This window comes from Scyliorhinus torazame, chromosome 22 (assembly GCF_047496885.1).
Source record: "Scyliorhinus torazame isolate Kashiwa2021f chromosome 22, sScyTor2.1, whole genome shotgun sequence".
Taxonomy (NCBI): Eukaryota; Metazoa; Chordata; class Chondrichthyes; order Carcharhiniformes; family Scyliorhinidae; genus Scyliorhinus; species Scyliorhinus torazame.
In genome coordinates this window covers 2715878-2736838 of record NC_092728.1, presented here as the reverse complement: position 1 = coordinate 2736838, position 20961 = coordinate 2715878, and the positions used below count along the sequence as shown (strand labels likewise).

General features: G+C 54.7%; 1 protein-coding gene across 1 annotated transcript in view; it reads left to right on the top strand.

The window, feature by feature from the left end:
* The window catches only part of LOC140399406 (rho guanine nucleotide exchange factor 3-like), a 930630-nt gene that overhangs the window by 909349 nt on the left and 320 nt on the right, over positions 1-20961 (top strand). The window contains exon 9 of the mRNA XM_072488985.1: positions 14888-15145. Coding sequence (XP_072345086.1) covers positions 14888-15145 — 258 coding nt within the window. The remainder of the gene's footprint in view (positions 1-14887; positions 15146-20961) is intronic.

Sequence of the window (20961 nt, the reverse complement as noted above, 5' to 3'; positions counted from 1 at the left end):
CACACACACTCTCTCTCTCTCTGTCACTCCCACACTCACTCTCTCTCTCTCTGTCACTCCCACACTGTCACACCTGCACTCACTCTCTGTCTCTCTGTCACTTCCACACTCACTCTCTCTCTCTCTGTCACTCCCACACACTCTCTCTCTCTCTCTCTCTGTCACTCCCACTCTCTCTCTCTCTCTGTCACTCCCACACTCTCTCTCTCTGTCACTCCCACACTCTCTGTCACTCCCACACTCACTCTCTCTCTGTCACTCCCGCACTCACTCTCTCTCTCTCTCAGTCACTCCTTCACTCACTCTCTCTCTCTCTCTGTCACTCCCACACTCACTCTCTCTCTGTCACTCCCACACTCACTGTCTCTCTGTGTCACTCCCACACTCACTCTCTCTCTGTGTCACTCCCACACTCACTCTCTCTCTCTGTCACTCCCGCACTCACTCTCTCTCTCTGTCACTCCCACACTCACTCTCTCTCTCTCTCTGTCACTCCCACACTCTCTCTCTCCCTCTCAGTCACTCCCACACTCACAATCTCTCTCTCTGTCACTCCCACACTCACTCTCTCTCTCTCTCTCTGTCACTCCCACACTCACTCTCTCTCTCTGTCACTCCCGCACTCTCTCTCTCTCTCTCTGTCACTCCCACACTCACTCTCTCTCTCTCTCTGTCACTCCCACACTCTCTCTCTCCCTCTGTCACTCCCACACTCTCTCTCTCTCTCTCTCTCTGTCACTCCCACACTCTCTCCCTCAAAGTCACTCCCGCACTGTCACTCCCGCACTCACTCTCTCTCTCTGTCACTCCCACACTCACTCTCTCTCTCTGTCACTCCCACACTCACTCTCTCTCTCTCTGTCACTCCCACACTCACTCACTCTCTCTCTGTCACTCCCACACACTCTCTCTCTCTCTCTGTCACTCCCACACTCTCTCTCTCTCTGTCACTCCCACACTCTCTCTCTCTCTCTCTGTCACTCCCACACTCACTCTCTCTCTCTCTCAGTCACTCCCGCACTCACTCTCTCTGTGTCACTCCCACACTCACTCTCTCTCTCTATCACTCCCACACTCACTCTCTCTGTCACTCCCGCACTCACTCTCTCTCTCTATTTCCCTCTCTCGCTCTCTCTCTCCCACACTCACTTCTCTCTCTCTCTCTCTGTTTCTCTCTCTCTCTCGCTCCCACACTCACACACTCTCTCTCTCTCTCACTCCCACTTACTCTCTCTCACTGTCACTCCCACTTACTCTCTCTCTCTGTTTCCCTCTCTCTCACTCCCACACTCACTCTCTCTCTCACTCTCTGTTTCCCTCTCTCTCTCGCTCCCACACTCTCACATTCTCTCTCTCTCTGTTTTCCTCTCTCTCACTCCCACTCACTCTCTCTCTCTCTCAGTCACTCCTGTAGATCTTTACATGGGTATGTCCAGAAGGGGTTGATGGGAAATGGAAAGATCACTAGGGGGCAGCACTGGGGGGTATAAAAGGGGGAAGCAAGCAGCCCTCTGGTCTCTTTGTGCTGATTAGACTGTGAGGAGAGCAGAGATTTAGCTCAGGGCTGCTAGTGTGGCCAGGCCTAGTTGTTGGATGTAAAAGTTGTAACCTTGCTACTAGTATAGTTCTTAAAGTAAGAACTCACGCAGTTGTTAAGTTCTGTGACTCAATAAACCTTACATAAACTTCGGGTCAACTTTGAGCCTTCTTCCAGAAGCCTCTGCTGTAATTGGAATGAGTAGCATGTTACCTAACACACACAGGTAACAAAACTCCCACTTACTCTCCCCCTCTCAGTCACTCCCGCACTGTCACTCCCACACTCACTCTCTCTCTCTCTCTCTCTGTCACTCCCGCACTCACTCTCTCCCTCTCAGTCACTCCCGCGCTGTCACTCCCACACTCACTCTCTCTCTCTCTGTCACTCCCACACTCACTCTCTCTCTCTCTCTCTCTGTCACTCCCGCACTCACTCTCTCTCTCTCTCTCTCTGTCACTCCCACATTCACTCTCTCTCTCTGTCACTCCCACATTCACTCTCTCTCTCTCTGTCACTCCCACACTCACTCTCACCCTCTCAGTCACTCCCGCACTGTCACTCCCGCAGTCACTCTCTCTCTCTCTCTGTCACTCCCACACTCACTCTCTCTCTCTGTCACTCCCTCCCTCTCTCTCTCTCTGTCACTCCCACACTCACTCTCTCTCTCTCTCTCTCTGTCACTCCCACACTCACTCTCTCCCGCACTGTCACTCCTGCACTCACTCTCTCTCTGTCACTCCCTCACTCACTCTCTCTCTCTCTCTGTCACTCCCACACTCTCTCTCTCCCTCTCAGTCACTCCCGCACTGACACTCCCGCACTCACTCTCTCTCTCTGTCACTCCCGCACTCACTCTCTCTCTGTCACTCCCTCACTCACTCTCTCTCTCTCTCTGTCACTCCCACACTCTCTCTCTCCCTCTCAGTCACTCCCGCACTGTCACTCCCGCACTCACTCTCTCTCTCTGTCACTCCCGCACTCACTCTCTCTCTCTCTCTCACTCCTTCACTCACTCTCTCCCTCTCAGTCACTCCCGCACTGTCACTCCCGCACTCACTCTCTCTCTCTCTGTCACTCCCACACTCACTCTCTCTCTCTCTCTGTCACTCCCACACTCACTCTCTCTCTCTCTCTCTCTGTCACTCCCACACTCACTCTCTCTCTCTCTCTCTCTGTCACTCCCACACTCACTCTCTCCCTCTCAGTCACTCCCGCACTGTCACTCCCACATTCACTCGCTCTCTCTGTCACTCCCACACTCACTCTCTCTCTCTCTCTGTCACTCCCACACACTCTCTCTCCCTCTCAGTCACTCCCGCACTGTCACTCCCACATTCCCTCTCTCTCTCTCTCTGTCACTCCCACACTCACTCTCTCTCTCTCTGTCACTCCCACACTCTCTCTCTCCCTCTCAGTCACTCCCGCACTGTCACTCCCGCACTCACTCTCTCTCTCTGTCACTCCCACACTCACTCTCTCTCTCTCTGTCACTCCCACACTCACTCTCTCTCTCGCTCTCTGTCACTCCCACACTCACTCTCTCTCTCTCTGTCACTCCCACACTCTCTCTCTCCCTCTCAGTCACTCCTGCACTGTCACTCCCGCACTCACTCTATCTGACACTCCCACACTCACTCTCTCTCTCTCTGTCACTCCCACACTCTCTCTCCCTCTGTCACACCCACACTCACACTCTCTCTCTCTGTCACTCCCACACTCACTCTCTCTCTCTCTTTCTCTCTCTGTCACTCCCGCACTCACTCTCTCTCTCTGTCACTCCCGCACTCACTCTCTCTCTCTCTCTCTGTCACTCCCACACTCACTCTCTCTGTCACTCCTGCACTCACTCTCTCTCTCTCTCTCTGTCACTCCCACTCACTCTCTCTCTCTCTCTGTCACTCCCACACTCTCTCTCTCCCTCTGTCACTCCCACACACTCTCTCTCTCTCTCTGTCACTCCCACACTCTCTCCCTCGAAGTCACTCCCGCACTGTCACTCCCGCACTCACACTCTCTCTCTCTGTCACTCCCACACTCACTCTCTCTCTCTCTGTCACTCCCACACTCACTCTCTCTCTCTGTCACTCCAGCACTCTCTCTCTCTCTCTCTGTCACTCCCACACTCTCTCTCTCTGTCACTCCCACACTCACTCTCTCTCTGTCACTCCCGCACTCACTCTCTCTCTCTGTCATTCCTTCACTCACTCTCTCTCTCTCTCTCTCTGTCACTCCCACACTCACTCTCTCTCTGTCACTCCCACACTCTCTCTCTCTCTCTGTCACTCCCGCACTCACTCTCTCTCTCTGTCACTCCCACACTCTCTCTCTCTCTGTCACTCCCGCACTCACTCTCTCTCTGTCACTCCCGCACTCACTCTCTCTCTCTTTCTCTCTCTGTCACTCCCGCACTCACTCTCTCTCTCTGTCACTCCCGCACTCACTCTCTCTCTCTCTCTCTCTGTCACTCCCACACTCACTCTCTCTGTCACTCCTGCACTCACTCTCTCTCTCTCTCTCTGTCACTCCCACACTCACTCTCTCTCTCTCTCTGTCACTCCCGCACTCACTCTCTCTCTCTCTCTCTCTCTGTCACTCCCACATTCACTCTCTCTCTCTCTGTCACTCCCACATTCACTCTCTCTCTCTCTGTCACTCCCACACTCACTCTCACCCTCTCAGTCACTCCCGCACTGTCACTCCCGCAGTCACTCTCTCTCTCTCTCTGTCACTCCCACACTCTCTCTCTCTCTCTCTCTGTCACTCCCACACTCACTCTCTCTCTCTGTCACTCCCTCCCTCTCTCTCTCTCTGTCACTCCCACACTCACTCTCTCTTTCTCTCTCTCTGTCACTCCCACACTCACTCTCTCCCGCACTGTCACTCCTGCACTCACTCTCTCTCTGTCACTCCCTCACTCACTCTCTCTCTCTCTCTGTCACTCCCACACTCTCTCTCTCCCTCTCAGTCACTCCCGCACTGACACTCCCGCACTCACTCTCTCTCTCTGTCACTCCCGCACTCACTCTCTCTCTGTCACTCCCTCACTCACTCTCTCTCTCTCTCTGTCACTCCCACACTCTCTCTCTCCCTCTCAGTCACTCCCGCACGGTCACTCCCGCACTCACTCACTCTCTCTGTCACTCCCGCACTCACTCTCTCTCTCTCTCTCACTCCTTCACTCACTCTCTCCCTCTCAGTCACTCCCGCACTGTCACTCCCGCACTCACTCTCTCTCTCTCTGTCACTCCCACACTCACTCTCTCTCTCTCTCTCACTCCTTCACTCACTCTCTCCCTCTCAGTCACTCCCGCACTGTCACTCCCGCACTCACTCTCTCTCTCTCTGTCACTCCCACACTCACTCTCTCTCTCTCTCTGTCACTCCCACACTCACTCTCTCTCTCTCTCTCTCTCTCTCTCTGTCACTCCCACACTCACTCTCTCTCTCTCTCTCTCTGTCACTCCCACACTCACTCTCTCCCTCTCAGTCACTCCCGCACTGTCACTCCCACATTCACTCGCTCTCTCTGTCACTCCCACACTCACTCTCTCTCTCTCTCTGTCACTCCCACACACTCTCTCTCCCTCTCAGTCACTCCCGCACTGTCACTCCCACATTCCCTCTCTCTCTCTCTCTGTCACTCCCACACTCACTCTCTCTCTCTCTGTCACTCCCACACTCTCTCTCTCCCTCTCAGTCACTCCTGCACTGTCACTCCCGCACTCACTCTATCTACACTCCCACACTCACTCTCTCTCTCTCTGTCACTCCCACACTCTCTCTCCCTCTGTCACACCCACACTCACACTCTCTCTCTCTGTCACTCCCACACTCACTCTCTCTCTCTCTTTCTCTCTCTGTCACTCCCGCACTCACTCTCTCTCTCTGTCACTCCCGCACTCACTCTCTCTCTCTCTCTCTGTCACTCCCACACTCACTCTCTCTGTCACTCCTGCACTCACTCTCTCTCTCTCTCTCACTCTGTCACTCCCACACTCACTCTCTCTCTCTCTGTCACTCCCACACTCTCTCTCTCCCTCTGTCACTCCCACACACTCTCTCTCTCTCTCTGTCACTCCCACACTCTCTCACTCGAAGTCACTCCCGCACTGTCACTCCCGCACTCACACTCTCTCTCTCTGTCACTCCCACACTCACTCTCTCTCTCTCTGTCACTCCCACACTCACTCTCTCTCTCTGTCACTCCAGCACTCTCTCTCTCTCTCTCTGTCACTCCCACACTCTCTCTCTCTGTCACTCCCACACTCACTCTCTCTCTGTCACTCCCGCACTCACTCTCTCTCTCTGTCATTCCTTCACTCACTCTCTCTCTCTCTCTCTCTGTCACTCCCACACTCACTCTCTCTCTCACTCCCACACTCTCTCTCTCTCTCTCTGTCACTCCCGCACTCACTCTCTCTCTCTGTCACTCCCACACTCTCTCTCTCTCTGTCACTCCCGCACTCACTCTCTCTCTGTCACTCCCGCACTCACTCTCTCTCTCTTTCTCTCTCTGTCACTCCCGCACTCACTCTCTCTCTCTGTCACTCCCGCACTCACTCTCTCTCTCTCTCTCTCTGTCACTCCCACACTCACTCTCTCTGTCACTCCTGCACTCACTCTCTCTCTCTCTCTCTGTCACTCCCACACTCACTCTCTCTCTCTCTCTGTCACTCCCGCACTCACTCTCTCTCTCTCTCTCTCTGTCACTCCCACATTCACTCTCTCTCTCTCTGTCACTCCCACATTCACTCTCTCTCTCTCTGTCACTCCCACACTCACTCTCACCCTCTCAGTCACTCCCCGCACTGTCACTCCCGCAGTCACTCTCTCTCTCTCTCTGTCACTCCCACACTCTCTCTCTCTCTCTCTCTGTCACTCCCACACTCACTCTCTCTCTCTGTCACTCCCTCCCTCTCTCTCTCTCTCTCACTCCCACACTCACTCTCTCTTTCTCTCTCTCTGTCACTCCCACACTCACTCTCTCCCGCACTGTCACTCCTGCACTCACTCTCTCTCTGTCACTCCCTCACTCACTCTCTCTCTCTCTCTGTCACTCCCACACTCTCTCTCTCCCTCTCAGTCACTCCCGCACTGACACTCCCGCACTCACTCTCTCTCTCTGTCACTCCCGCACTCACTCTCTCTCTGTCACTCCCTCACTCACTCTCTCTCTCTCTCTGTCACTCCCACACTCTCTCTCTCCCTCTCAGTCACTCCCGCACTGACACTCCCGCACTCACTCTCTCTCTCTGTCACTCCCGCACTCACTCTCTCTCTGTCACTCCCTCACTCACTCTCTCTCTCTCTCTGTCACTCCCACACTCTCTCTCTCCCTCTCAGTCACTTCCGCACTGTCACTCCCGCACCCACTCTCTCTCTCTGTCACTCCCGCACTCACTCTCTCTCTCTCTCTCACTCCTTCACTCACTCTCTCCCTCTCAGTCACTCCCGCACTGTCACTCCCGCACTCACTCTCTCTCTCTCTGTCACTCCCACACTCACTCTCTCTCTCTCTCTGTCACTCCCACACTCACTCTCTCTCTCTCTCTCTCTCTCTGTCACTCCCACACTCACTCTCTCTCTCTCTCTCTCTGTCACTCCCACACTCACTCTCTCCCTCTCAGTCACTCCCGCACTGTCACTCCCACATTCACTCGCTCTCTCTGTCACTCCCACACTCACTCTCTCTCTCTGTCACTCCCACACACTCTCTCTCCCTCTCAGTCACTCCCGCACTGTCACTCCCACATTCCCTCTCTCTCTCTCTCTGTCACTCCCACACTCACTCTCTCTCTCTCTGTCACTCCCACACTCTCTCTCTCCCTCTCAGTCACTCCCGCACTGTCACTCCCGCACTCACTCTCTCTCTCTGTCACTCCCACACTCACTCTCTCTCTCTCTGTCACTCCCACTCACTCTCTCTCTCGCTCTCTGTCACTCCCACACTCACTCTCTCTCTCTCTGTCACTCCCACACTCTCTCTCTCCCTCTCAGTCACTCCTGCACTGTCACTCCCGCACTCACTCTATCTGACACTCCCACACTCACTCTCTCTCTCTCTGTCACTCCCACACTCTCTCTCCCTCTGTCACACCCACACTCACACTCTCTCTCTCTGTCACTCCCACACTCACTCTCTCTCTCTCTCTGTCACTCCCGCACTCACTCTCTCTCTCTGTCACTCCCGCACTCACTCTCTCTCTCTCTGTCACTCCCACACTCACTCTCTCTGTCACTCCTGCACTCACTCTCTCTCTCTCTCTCTGTCACTCCCACACTCACTCTCTCTCTCTGTCACTCCCACACTCTCTCTCTCCCTCTGTCACTCCCACACACTCTCTCTCTCTCTCTGTCACTCCCACACTCTCTCCCTCGAAGTCACTCCCGCACTGTCACTCCCGCACTCACACTCTCTCTCTCTGTCACTCCCACACTCACTCTCTCTCTCTCTGTCACTCCCACACTCACTCTCTCTCTTGTCACTCCAGCACTCTCTCTCTCTCTCTCTGTCACTCCCACACTCTCTCTCTCTCTGTCACTCCCACACTCACTCTCTCTCTGTCACTCCCGCACTCACTCTCTCTCTCTGTCATTCCTTCACTCACTCGCTCTCTCTCTCTCTCTGTCACTCCCACACTCACTCTCTCTCTGTCACTCCCACACTCTCTCTCTCTCTCTGTCACTCCCGCACTCACTCTCTCTCTCTGTCACTCCCACTCTCTCTCTCTCTGTCACTCCCGCACTCACTCTCTCTCTGTCACTCCCGCACTCACTCTCTCTCTCTTTCTCTCTCTGTCACTCCCGCACTCACTCTCTCTCTCTGTCACTCCCGCACTCACTCTCTCTCTCTCTCTCTCTGTGACTCCCACACTCACTCTCTCTCTCTCTCTCTCTGTCACTCCCACACTCACTCTCTCTGTCACTCCTGCACTCTCTCTCTCTCTCTCTCTGTCACTCCCACACTCACTCTCTCTCTCTCTCTGTCACTCCCACACTCTCTCTCTCCCTCTGTCACTCCCACACACTCTCTCTCTCTCTGTCACTCCCACACTCTCTCCCTCGAAGTCACTCCCGCACTGTCACTCCCGCACTCACACTCTCTCTCTGTCACTCCCACACTCACTCTCTCTCTCTGTCACTCACACAGTTACTCTCTCTCTCTCTGTCACTCCCACACTCACTCTCTCTCTCTCTGTCACTCCCACACTCACTCTCTCTCTCTCTCTGTCACTCCCACACTCTCTCTCTCTGTCACTCCCACACTCACTCTCTCTCTCTCTGTCACTCCCACACTCACTCTCTCTCTCTCTCTGTCACTCCCACACTCACTCTCTCTCTCTCTGTCACTCCCACACTCTCTCTCCCTCTCAGTCACTCCTGCACTGTCACTCCCGCACTCACTCTATGTCACTCCCACACTCACTCTCTCTCTCTCTCTGTCACTCCCACACTCTCTCTCCCTCTGTCACTCCCACACTCACACTCTCTCTCTTTGTCACTCCCACACTCACTGTCTCTCTCTCTCTCTCTCTCTGTCACTCCCACACTCTCTCTCTCCCTCTCAGTCACTCCCGCACTGTCACTCCCGCACTCACTCTCTCTCTGTCACTCCCACACTCACTCTCTCTCTCTGTCACTCCCACACACTCTCTCTCCCTCTCAGTCACTCCCGCACTGTCACTCCCACATTCCCTCTCTCTCTCTCTCTGTCACTCCCACACTCACTCTCTCTCTCTCTGTCACTCCCACACTCTCTCTCTCCCTCTCAGTCACTCCCGCACTGTCACTCCCGCACTCACTCTCTCTCTCTGTCACTCCCACACTCACTCTCTCTCTCTCTGTCACTCCCACTCACTCTCTCTCTCGCTCTCTGTCACTCCCACACTCACTCTCTCTCTCTCTGTCACTCCCACACTCTCTCTCTCCCTCTCAGTCACTCCTGCACTGTCACTCCCGCACTCACTCTATCTGACACTCCCACACTCACTCTCTCTCTCTCTGTCACTCCCACACTCTCTCTCCCTCTGTCACACCCACACTCACACTCTCTCTCTCTGTCACTCCCACACTCACTCTCTCTCTCTCTCTGTCACTCCCGCACTCACTCTCTCTCTCTGTCACTCCCGCACTCACTCTCTCTCTCTCTGTCACTCCCACACTCACTCTCTCTGTCACTCCTGCACTCACTCTCTCTCTCTCTCTCTGTCACTCCCACACTCACTCTCTCTCTCTGTCACTCCCACACTCTCTCTCTCCCTCTGTCACTCCCACACACTCTCTCTCTCTCTCTGTCACTCCCACACTCTCTCCCTCGAAGTCACTCCCGCACTGTCACTCCCGCACTCACACTCTCTCTCTCTGTCACTCCCACACTCACTCTCTCTCTCTCTGTCACTCCCACACTCACTCTCTCTCTTGTCACTCCAGCACTCTCTCTCTCTCTCTCTGTCACTCCCACACTCTCTCTCTCTCTGTCACTCCCACACTCACTCTCTCTCTGTCACTCCCGCACTCACTCTCTCTCTCTGTCATTCCTTCACTCACTCGCTCTCTCTCTCTCTCTGTCACTCCCACACTCACTCTCTCTCTGTCACTCCCACACTCTCTCTCTCTCTCTGTCACTCCCGCACTCACTCTCTCTCTCTGTCACTCCCACTCTCTCTCTCTCTGTCACTCCCGCACTCACTCTCTCTCTGTCACTCCCGCACTCACTCTCTCTCTCTTTCTCTCTCTGTCACTCCCGCACTCACTCTCTCTCTCTGTCACTCCCGCACTCACTCTCTCTCTCTCTCTCTCTGTGACTCCCACACTCACTCTCTCTCTCTCTCTCTCTGTCACTCCCACACTCACTCTCTCTGTCACTCCTGCACTCTCTCTCTCTCTCTCTCTGTCACTCCCACACTCACTCTCTCTCTCTCTCTGTCACTCCCACACTCTCTCTCTCCCTCTGTCACTCCCACACACTCTCTCTCTCTCTGTCACTCCCACACTCTCTCCCTCGAAGTCACTCCCGCACTGTCACTCCCGCACTCACACTCTCTCTCTGTCACTCCCACACTCACTCTCTCTCTCTGTCACTCACACAGTTACTCTCTCTCTCTCTGTCACTCCCACACTCACTCTCTCTCTCTCTGTCACTCCCACACTCACTCTCTCTCTCTCTCTGTCACTCCCACACTCTCTCTCTCTGTCACTCCCACACTCACTCTCTCTCTCTCTGTCACTCCCACACTCACTCTCTCTCTCTCTCTGTCACTCCCACACTCACTCTCTCTCTCTCTGTCACTCCCACACTCTCTCTCCCTCTCAGTCACTCCTGCACTGTCACTCCCGCACTCACTCTATGTCACTCCCACACTCACTCTCTCTCTCTCTCTGTCACTCCCACACTCTCTCTCCCTCTGTCACTCCCACACTCACACTCTCTCTCTTTGTCACTCCCACACTCACTGTCTCTCTCTCTCTCTCTCTCTGTCACTCCCACACTCTCTCTCTCCCTCTCAGTCACTCCCGCACTGTCACTCCCGCACTCACTCTCTCTCTGTCACTCCCACACTCACTCTCTCTGTCACTCCCACACTCACTCTCTCTCTCTCTGTCACTCCCACACTCACTCTCTCCCTCTCTGTCACTCCCACACTGTCACTCCTGCACTCACTCTCTGTCTCTCTGTCACTTCCACACTCACTCTCTCTCTCTGTCACTCCCACACACTCTCTCTCTCTCTGTCACTCCCGCACTCTCTCTCTCTCTCTCTCTGTCACTCCCACACTCTCTCTCTCTGTCACTCCCACTCTCTCTCTGTCACTCCCACACTCACTCTCTCTCTGTCACTCCCGCACTCACTCTCTCTCTCTCAGTCACTCCTTCACTCACTCTCTCTCTGTCACTCCCACACTCACTCTCTCTCTGTGTCACTCCCACACTCACTCTCTCTCTCTGTCACTCCCGCACTCACTCTCTCTCTCTGTCACTCCCACACTCACTGTCTCTCTCTCTCTCTGTCACTCCCACACTCTCTCTCTCCCTCTCAGTCACTCCCACACTCACACTCTCTCTCTCTGTCACTCCCACACTCACTCTCTCTCTCTCTCTCTCTGTCACTCCCACACTCACTCTCTCTCTGTCACTCCTGCACTCACTCTCTCTCTCTCTCTCTGTCACTCCCACACTCACTCTCTCTCTCTCTCTGTCACTCCCACACTCTCTCTCTCCCTCTGTCACTCCCACACACTCTCTCTCTCCTCTGTCACTCCCACACTCTCTCCCTCGAAGTCACTCCCACACTGTCACTCCCGCACTCACTCTCTCTCTCTCTGTCACTCCCACACTCACTCTCTCTCTCTCAGTTACTCACACACTTACTCTCTCTCTCTCTGTCACTCCCACACTCACTCTCTCTCTCTCTGTCACTCCCACACTCACTCTCTCTCTCTCTGTCACTCCCACACTCTCTCTCTCTGTCACTCCCACTCACTCTCTCTCTGTCACTCCCGCACTCACTCTCTCTCTGTCACTCCTTCACTCACTCTCTCTCTCTCTCTCTCTCTCTGTCACTCCCACACTCACTCTCTCTCTGTCACTCCCACACTCTCTCTCTCTGTCACTCCTGCACTCACTCTCTGTCTCTCTGTCACTTCCACACTCACTCTCTCTCTCTCTGTCACTCCCACACTCACTCTCTCTCTCTGTCACTCCAGCACTCTCTCTCTCTCTCTCTGTCACTCCCACACTCTCTCTCTCTCTGTCACTCCCACACTCACTCTCTCTCTGTCACTCCCGCACTCACTCTCTCTCTCTGTCATTCCTTCACTCACTCTCTCTCTCTCTCTCTCTCTCTGTCACTCCCACACTCACTCTCTCTCTGTCACTCCCACACTCTCTCTCTCTCTCTGTCACTCCCGCACTCACTCTCCTCTCTGTCACTCCCACACTCTCTCTCTCTCTGTCACTCCCGCACTCACTCTCTCTCTGTCACTCCCGCACTCACTCTCTCTCTCTCTCTGTCACTCCCACACTCTCTCTCTCTCTCCCACACTCTCTCTCTCTGTCACTCCCGCACTCACTCTCTCTGTGTCACTCCCACACTCACTCTCTCTCTCTGTCATTCCCACACTCACTCTCTCTCTCTGTCACTCCCGCACTCAGTCTCTCTCTCTCTGTTTCCCTCTCTTGCTCTCTCTCTCCCACACTCACTTCTCTCTCTCTCTCACTCCCTCACTCCCTCACTTACTCTCTCTCTCTCTCTCTGTTTCTCTCTCGCTCCCACACTCACACTCTCTCTGTTTTCCTCTCTCTCTCCCACTCACTCTCTCTCTGTCACTCCCACTTACTCTCTCTCTGTTTCCCTCTCTCTCACTCCCACACTCACTGTCTCTCACTCTGTTTCCCTCTCTCTCTCGCTCCCACACTCTCACACTCTCTCTCTCTCTCTCTCTCTGTCACTCCCACTCACTCTCTCTCTCTGTTTCCCTCTCTCTCATTCCCACACTCACTCTCTCTCACTCTCTGTTTCCCTCTCTCTCTCGCTCCCACTCTCACACTCTGTCTCTCTCTGTTTTCCTCTCTCTCACTCCCACTCACTCTCTCTCTCTCTCTCTCTCTGTCACTCCCACTCACTCTCTCTCTCTCTCTGTTTCCCTCGCTCTCTCACTCCCACACTCTCTCTTTGTTTCCCTTTCTCTCTCTCTCTCACTCCCTCACTCACTCTCTCTCTCTCTGTTTCCCTCTCTCTCTCACTCCCACACTCACTCTCTCTCTCTGTTTCCCTCTCTCTCACTCCCACACTCACTCTCTCTCTCGGTTTCCCTCTCTCTCTCACTCCCACACTCACTCTCTCTCTCTGTTTCCCTCTCTCTCTCACTCCCACTGACTCTCTCTCTCTGTTTCCCTCTCTCTCTCACTCCCACACTCACTCTCTCACTCCCACACTCACTCTCTCTCTGTTTCCCTCTCTCTCTCACTCCCACACTCACTCTCTCTCTCTGTGTCCCCCTCTCGCTCCCACACTCACTCTCTCTCTGTTTCCCTCTCTCTCTCTCTCCCACACTCACTCTCTCTCTCTCTCTCTGTGTCCCCCTCTCGCTCCCACACTCACTCTCTCTCTGTTTCCCCCTCTCTCTCACTCCCACACTCACTCTCTCTCTCTCTCTCTGTGTCCCCCTCTCGCTCCCACACTCACTCTCTCTCTCTGTTTCCCTCTCTCTCTCACTCCCACACTCACTCTCTCTCTCTGTTTCCCTCTCTCTCTCACTCCCACACTCACTCTCTCTCTCTGTTTCCCTCTCTCTCTCACTCCCACTCACTCTCTCTCTGTTTCCCCTCTCTCTCACTCACACACTCACTCTCTCTCTGTTTCCCTCTCTCTCTCACTCCAACACTCACACTCTCTCTGTTTCCCTCTCTCTCTCACTCCCACACTCACTCTCTCTCTGTTTCCCTCTCTCTCTCACTCCCACACTCACTCTCTCTCTCTGTTTCCCTCTCTCTCACTCCCACACTCACTCTCTGTTTCCCTCTCTCTCACTCCCACACTCACTCTCTCTGTTTCCCTCTCTCTCACTCCCACACTCTCTCTCTCTCTCTCACTCCCACACTCACTCTCTCAGTTTCCCTCTCTCTCACTCCCACACTCACTCTCTCTCTGTTTCCCTCTCTCTCTCACTACCACACTCACTCTCTCTCTGTTTCCCTCTCTCTCACTCCCACACTCACTCTCTCTCTCTGTTTCCCTCTCTCTCACTCCCACACTCACTCTCTCTCTCTGTTTCCCTTTCTCTCTCACTCCCACACTCACTCTCTCTGTTTCCCTCTCTCTCACTCCCTCACTCTCTCTCTCTCTCACTCCCACACTCACTCTCTCTCTCTCACTCCCACACTCACTCTCTCTCTCTCACTCCCACACTCACTCTCTCTCTCACTCCCACGCTCACTCTCTCTCTCTGGTTCCCTCTCTCTCACTTCCACACTCACTCTCTCTCTCTGTTTCTCTCTCTCTCTTACTGCCACACTCACTCTCTCTCTCTGTTTCCCTCTCTCTCTCACTCCCACACTCACTCTCTCTCTGTTTCTCTCTCTCTCTCACTCCCACACTCACTCTCTCTCTCTGGTTCCCTCTCTCTCTCACTCCCACACTCTCTCTCTCACTACCACACTCACTCTCTCTCTCTGTTTCCCTCTCTCTCACTCCCACACTCACTCTCTCTCTCTGTTTCCCTCTCTCTCTCACTCCCACACTCACTCTCTCTGTTTCCCTCTCTATCACTCCCACACTCACTCTCTCTCTCTCACTCCCACACTCACTCTCTCTCTCTCACTCCCACACTCTCTCTCTCTCTCTCTCAGTGTCCCTCTCTCGCTGGCTATGAGACTTATTGCTGTAACCTGGTAGCTGCCAAGGCCTTGCTGGATTACAAGAAGCAGACCCAGCGGGTGGATGAGTTCCTGCGGCTCTGTCAGGAATCCTCCTTCAGCCGCAAGCTCGATTTGTGGAATTTCCTGGACTTGCCTCGGAGCCGGTTGGTGAAGTACCCACTGCTGCTGAAAGAGATCATCCGGCACACCCCCCCGGACCACCCTGACCAACACCCCCTCAGCCAGGCGGTGAGATCTGGGAGGGGGGCAGCGGGAGGGGGGCAGCAGGAGGGGGGAGGGGGGGAGAGGGAGGGGGCAGAGGGGGGGAGAGGGAGGGAGGGGGGAAAGAGGGAGGGGGGACAGGGGAGGTAACAAGGAAGTTAGACAAAGGAGAACCAGTGGACGTGATTTATTTAGATTTCCAGAAGGCCTTTGATAAGGTGCCGTATAGGAGACTGTTAAATAAGTTAAGAGCCCATGGTGTTCAGGGTAAGATCCTGGCATGGATAGAGGATTGGCTGACTGGCAGAAGGCAGAGAGTGGGGATTAAGGGGTCTTTTTCAGGATGGCAGCCGATGACTAGTGGTGTGCCTCAGGGGTCGGTGCTGGGACCACAACTTTTCACAATATACATTAATGATCTGGAGGAAGGTACCCAGCGAAGTTGGAAAAGAGGAAGGAACTACAGGCGAGCTTTGACCGACTACCTACCAGGAAGGCGGCGCGCCAACTGAGGCGGGCAAGGGCTGCAGTTTCCGAACATGGAGATAAGCAGGTCAGCTCCGGAGGGAGGCAGCGGTGTGGTGGTTCCGGATCTGATTAACAAGGGTCTTTGAGGAATTTTATGAGAGGTTGTACAGGTCAGAGCCACCCGGGGGAGACCGGGAGATGCAGGAATTTCTAGATGGGTTGGAGTACCCGAGGTTGGGGAGGGGGACAGGGCTACATTAGGAGCGATAGTGGAGCAGGAGATAAAAGATGCGATTGGGAGGATGCAGTCGGGGAAGGTGGCAGGGCCGGGTGGGTTTCCGGTGGAATATTATTAAAAATTCAAGGATAGGTTGGCACCCCTGATGGTGGGGATGTTTGAGGAGGCGATAGGGAAGGGGGTGTTGCCACAAACTTTGGGGCAGGCATCGATTTCCCTGTTACTTAAGAAAGATCAGGATCTGACGGAGTATGGGTCGTATAGGCCCATATCACTTTTAAACGTGGACGCAAAGATATTGGCGAAGGTACTGGCGGGTAGGCTGGAGGAGTGCCTCCCGAAGGTGATAGGTGAGGATCAGACGGGGTTCGTGAAAGGGAGGCAGCTCTTTTCGAACATTAGGAGGGTTTTGAATGTCGTTATGGTACCGGCGGAGGGGAAGGAAACAGAGGTGGTTGTGGCATTGGACCCCGAGAATGCGTTTGAAGGGTAAAGCTACTGTATAAGGAGCCGAGGGTGAGTGTTCGCACAAACACCATCAGCTCGAGTTACTTTCCTTTCCACCGTGGGACGAGACAGGGATGTCCTATGTCCCCCCTGCTGTTTGCACTCGCAATTGAGCCGTTGGCCATCACATTTGTTTGGGGGTATGGAAAGGGATAGTGCGGGGGGGGGAATAGAGCATAGGGTGTCCTTATATGCCGATGACTTGCTGCTATACGTGTCGGAACCGAGAGTGTCGATAGGGGGAATATTGGAGCTGCTTCGAGTGTTTGGGTCTTTCTCGGGGTACAAACTAAATCTAGACAAGAGTGGTGTCTCGGCCGGGGGTGGGGGCAGGGGTGGGGGGGCTGCCATTTCGTAGGGCAGGGACTCACTTTAGGTACCTGGGAGTGCAGGTCGCCTGGGAGTGGGCGGGGGGGGGGGGCTCCGCAGGTACAACATTTCTAGTTTGGTGGGGAGAGTGAAAGCCAATCTGGCAAGGTGGGATGGTCTCCCTCTGTCACTGACGGGTCGGGTACAGGCAGTTAAAATGAACGTGTTGCCGCGATTTCTGTTTATTTTTCAATGCCTACCGATTTTCCTGCCAAGGCTTTTTTCAGAGAGATTGCGGGAAGGATTACCTCGTTCATATGGGGAGGGAAGGTGGCCAGAGTGAGAAAGGTGCTACTACAGAGGGGAGGGAAGGCAGGCAGGGTGTTTGGGTCTCCCGAATCTGTTGTACTACTACTGGGCGGCGAATGTGGAGAAAGTGCGGAGCTGGGTCAGAGGGGTTGATTCCCAGTGGGTCAGAATGGAGAGTTTGTGCAGGGGGTCGGGGCTGAAAGCACTAGCAACAGCGCTGCTCCCGATAGCCCCAGGGAAATACTCAGGGAGTCCGGTAATAATAGCTTCATTGAGAATTTGGCGGCAGTTTCGCCAACACTTCGGGTTGGGGCAGGGTCAAGGGAAATGCCGATTCGGGGGAACCACAGATTTGAGCCGGGGAGGTGGGATGGAAATTTTCGGGAATGGGAGGAGAAGGGGATTAAGACAGTAAAAGATCTGTTTCTATGGGGTTGGTTTGCAGGAGGTGGTGGAAGCAGGGACGATAGTGACATTTAAGGGGCATCTTGACAAATATATGAATAGGATGGGAATAGAGGGATACGGACCCAGGAAGTGTAGAAGATTGTAGTTTAGTCGGGCAGCATGGTCGGCACGGGCTTGGAGGGCCGAAGGGCCTGTTCCTGTGCTGTACATTTCTTTGTTCTTTGATTGAGAGAGCTGGAAGCGAAGTATGGGCTGGAGCAGGGGGAAATGTTTAGGTACATGCAAGTTCGAGATTTTGCCAGAAAGGGGATACAGAGCTTCCCGGTGGAGCTGGCCTCCACATTGCTGACGACAGGGGGACTGGAGAAGGGGGTAGTGTCGGCGGTTTACGGAGCTATTTTGGAAGAGGAGAAGGCACCACTGGAAGGGATCAAAGCAAAGTGGGAGGAAGAGTTGGGAGATGATATGGAGGAGGGGTTCTGGTGTGAGATGCTCGGAGAGTGAATGCCTCCACCTCGTGCGCGAGGTTGGGGCTGATACAGCTGAAGGTGGTATATAGAGCGCACCTCACGAGGGCGAGGATGAGCCGATTGTTTGGAGTAGAAGATGTGTGTGAACGTTGCGGGGCCCCCCCCGCTAATCACGTTCATGTGTTTTGGTCCTGTCCAAAGCTGGAGGATTACTGGAAGGAGTTTGTAGGATAATCTCTAAAGTGGTGCACGTGAAACTGGACCCGTGCCCTCGGGAGGCCATATTCGGGGTGTCGGCCTCATTGATCGCCCGAAGGCGGATCCTGATGGGTTGGAGAGCAACCTCTCCACCCTGTGCCCTGGCGTGGCGGGGGGGACCTGCTGGAATTGACTCCCTGTGCCCTGGCGTGGCGGGGGGGACCTGCTGGAATTGACTCTGAGAAGGTTAAGTTTGAACTGAGGGGAAGGATGGAGAGTTCTACAATTCATGGGCATTATTCAATATGCACTTTCAAGAACTGGATAACATCGAACATTAGTTGGGGGGGGATGGGGGGGTGGGAGGGTTGGGGGGGGGGGGGTGTTAATGGTGACTATGGTGATTCCTAATTCCTTTTTGTCATTTGTTTGTGTGAACATGCGGGCTAGTGTCTGGGGTTTGGTGGGAGGATGGATTGTTGTTACTGATATGGGGATTGATGTATTTGTTACTGATTATTGTTTATTGTTGGTGGTGTAAAGTTGGGAGAAAATGTGAAAAAGGAAGAACAAAAATATTTTTAAAACAATATGATCTGGAAGAAGGAACTGAAGGCACTGTTGCCTAAGTTTGCAGATGATACAAAGATCTGTAGAGGACAGGTAGTATTGAGGAAGCAAGGGCTGCAGAAGGATTTGGACAGGCTAGGAGAGTGGGCAATGAAGTGGCAGCTGGAATACAATGTGGAAAAGTGTGAGGTTATGCACTTTGGGAGGAGGGATTTAGGCACAGACTATTTTCTAAATGGGGAAATGCTTCGGAAATCAGAAGCACAAAGGGACTGGGAATCCTTGTTCACGATTCTCTTCAGTTTAACGTGCAGGTTCAGTCGGCAGTTAGGAAGGCAAATGCAATGTTCGCATTCACATCGAGAGGGCTGGAATACAAGACCAAGGATGTACTTCTGAGGCTGTATAAGGCTCTGGTCAGACCCCATTTGGAGTATTGTGAGCAGTTTTGGGCCCGTATCTAAGGAAGGATGTGCTGGTCTTGGAAAGGGTCCAGAGGAGGTTCACAAGAATGATCCCTGGAATGAAGAACTTGTCGTATGAGGAACGGCTGAGGACTCTGGGTCTGTACTCGTTGGAGTTTAGAAGGATGAGGGGGGGATCTTATTGAAACTTACAGGCTACTGCGAGGCCTGGATAGAGAGGACATGGAGAAGAATGTTTCCACTTGTAGGAAAAACTAGAAGCAGAGGACACAATCTCAGATTAAAGGGACGATCGTTTAAAACAGAGATGAGGAGGAATTTCTTCAGCCAGAGGATGGTGAATCTGTGGAACTCTTTGCCCGCAGAAGGCTGTGGAGGCCAAATCACTGAGTGTCTTTAAGACAGAGATAGACAGGTTCTTGATCAATCAGGGGATCAGGGGTTATGGGGAGAAGACAAGGAGAATGGGGATGAGAAAAATATCAGCCATGATCGAATGGCAGAGCAGACTCGATGGGCCGAATGGCCTAATTCTGCTCCTGTGACATATGGGAAGGAGGGGCAGGAGTGGTGTGATTGGGGAGGGGGGGGGAGAGGGGGTGTGGGGGAAGTTGGGAGGGGGATTTGGGGTGTGAGGGGGTGGGGGGTGTGAAGTTATCATAGATTATCATAGAATTTACAGTGCCAGAAGGAGGCCATTCGGCCCATTGAGTCTGCACCGGCTCTTGGAAAGAGCACCCTACCCAAAGTCAACACCTCCACCCTATCCCCACAACCCAGTAACCCCACCCAACACTAAGGGCAATGTGGACACTAAGGGCAATTTATCACGCCAATCAACTAACCTGCACATCTTTGGACTGTGGGAGGAAACGGAGCACCCGGAGGAAACCCACGCAGACACGGGAGAACGTGCAGACTCCGCACAGACCAGTGACCCAGCGGGGAATCGAACCTGGGTCCCTGGAGCTGTGAGGCAATTGTGCTATCCACATTGCTAGCCGTGCTGCCCAGGTGGTGGGGGCTGGGGGGGGGGGGGCGGGGGTTGGGGTTTTGGGGGGTGAGGTGGGAGTGGGTGATGTAGTGGGGGCCTGGGAGTGGATGGGGGGGTGGGGAGGGGCTGGGAGGGGTGAGGAGCGGGGTGGGAGGGAATGGGAGGTGGGAGGGGGGTGGGGGAGTGGGAGGGGGTGGGGGGGGTGGGGAGTGGAGGGTTTTGGGATGGAGTGGGGGAGGTGGGGGGTGGCAGGGGATGGGGTTGGGGAGAGAGGTGGGGGTGGGAGTGGGTGGGGGCTGTGGTGGTGGTAGTGGGTGGGAGGGATGAGGGGGTGGGGGTGGGAGGTGTGGGGTGGGGGAGTGGGGGAGGTGGGTGGGGAGTGGGGAGTGGGAGGGGTTTCGGAGGGGATGGGGGGTGGGGAGGTGTGGGGGTGGGGGGTGTGGGGGGAGTGGGAGGGGTGTTTGGGAGGGGATGGGGGGGTGGGGAGGTGGTGGGGGTGGGGGAGGTGGGGAGGGGTGGGGAGGTGGGGGGTGGGGGGAGGTGGGGGGGTGGCAGGGGGATGGGGTGGGGGGAGGTGGGAGTGGGAGTGGGTGGGGAGTGGGGAGTGGGGGAGGTGGGTGTGGGGGGGTGGGGGAGTGGGAGGGGGTGTGGGGAGTGGGGGGAGTGGGTGTTTGGGAGGGATTGGGGGTGGGGAGGTGTGGGGGTGGGGTGTTGGGAGGGGGTGGGGAGGTGGGGGGTGGGAGAGGTGGGTGGAGAGGGGGGGGTGGGCAGGTGGGTGGTGGGGAGTGGAAGGTGGGGGGTGGGGGGCGGGGAGTGGTGGGGCGGGCTGGGGATGAGGGGGTGGGGAGGGTGAGGGGGGTGGGGGGTGGGTGTGGGAGAGGGTTGTGGGGGTGGGGAGTGGGAGGGGTGGGGCGTTGGTGGGGGGTGGGGGTGGTTGGTGGGTGGGG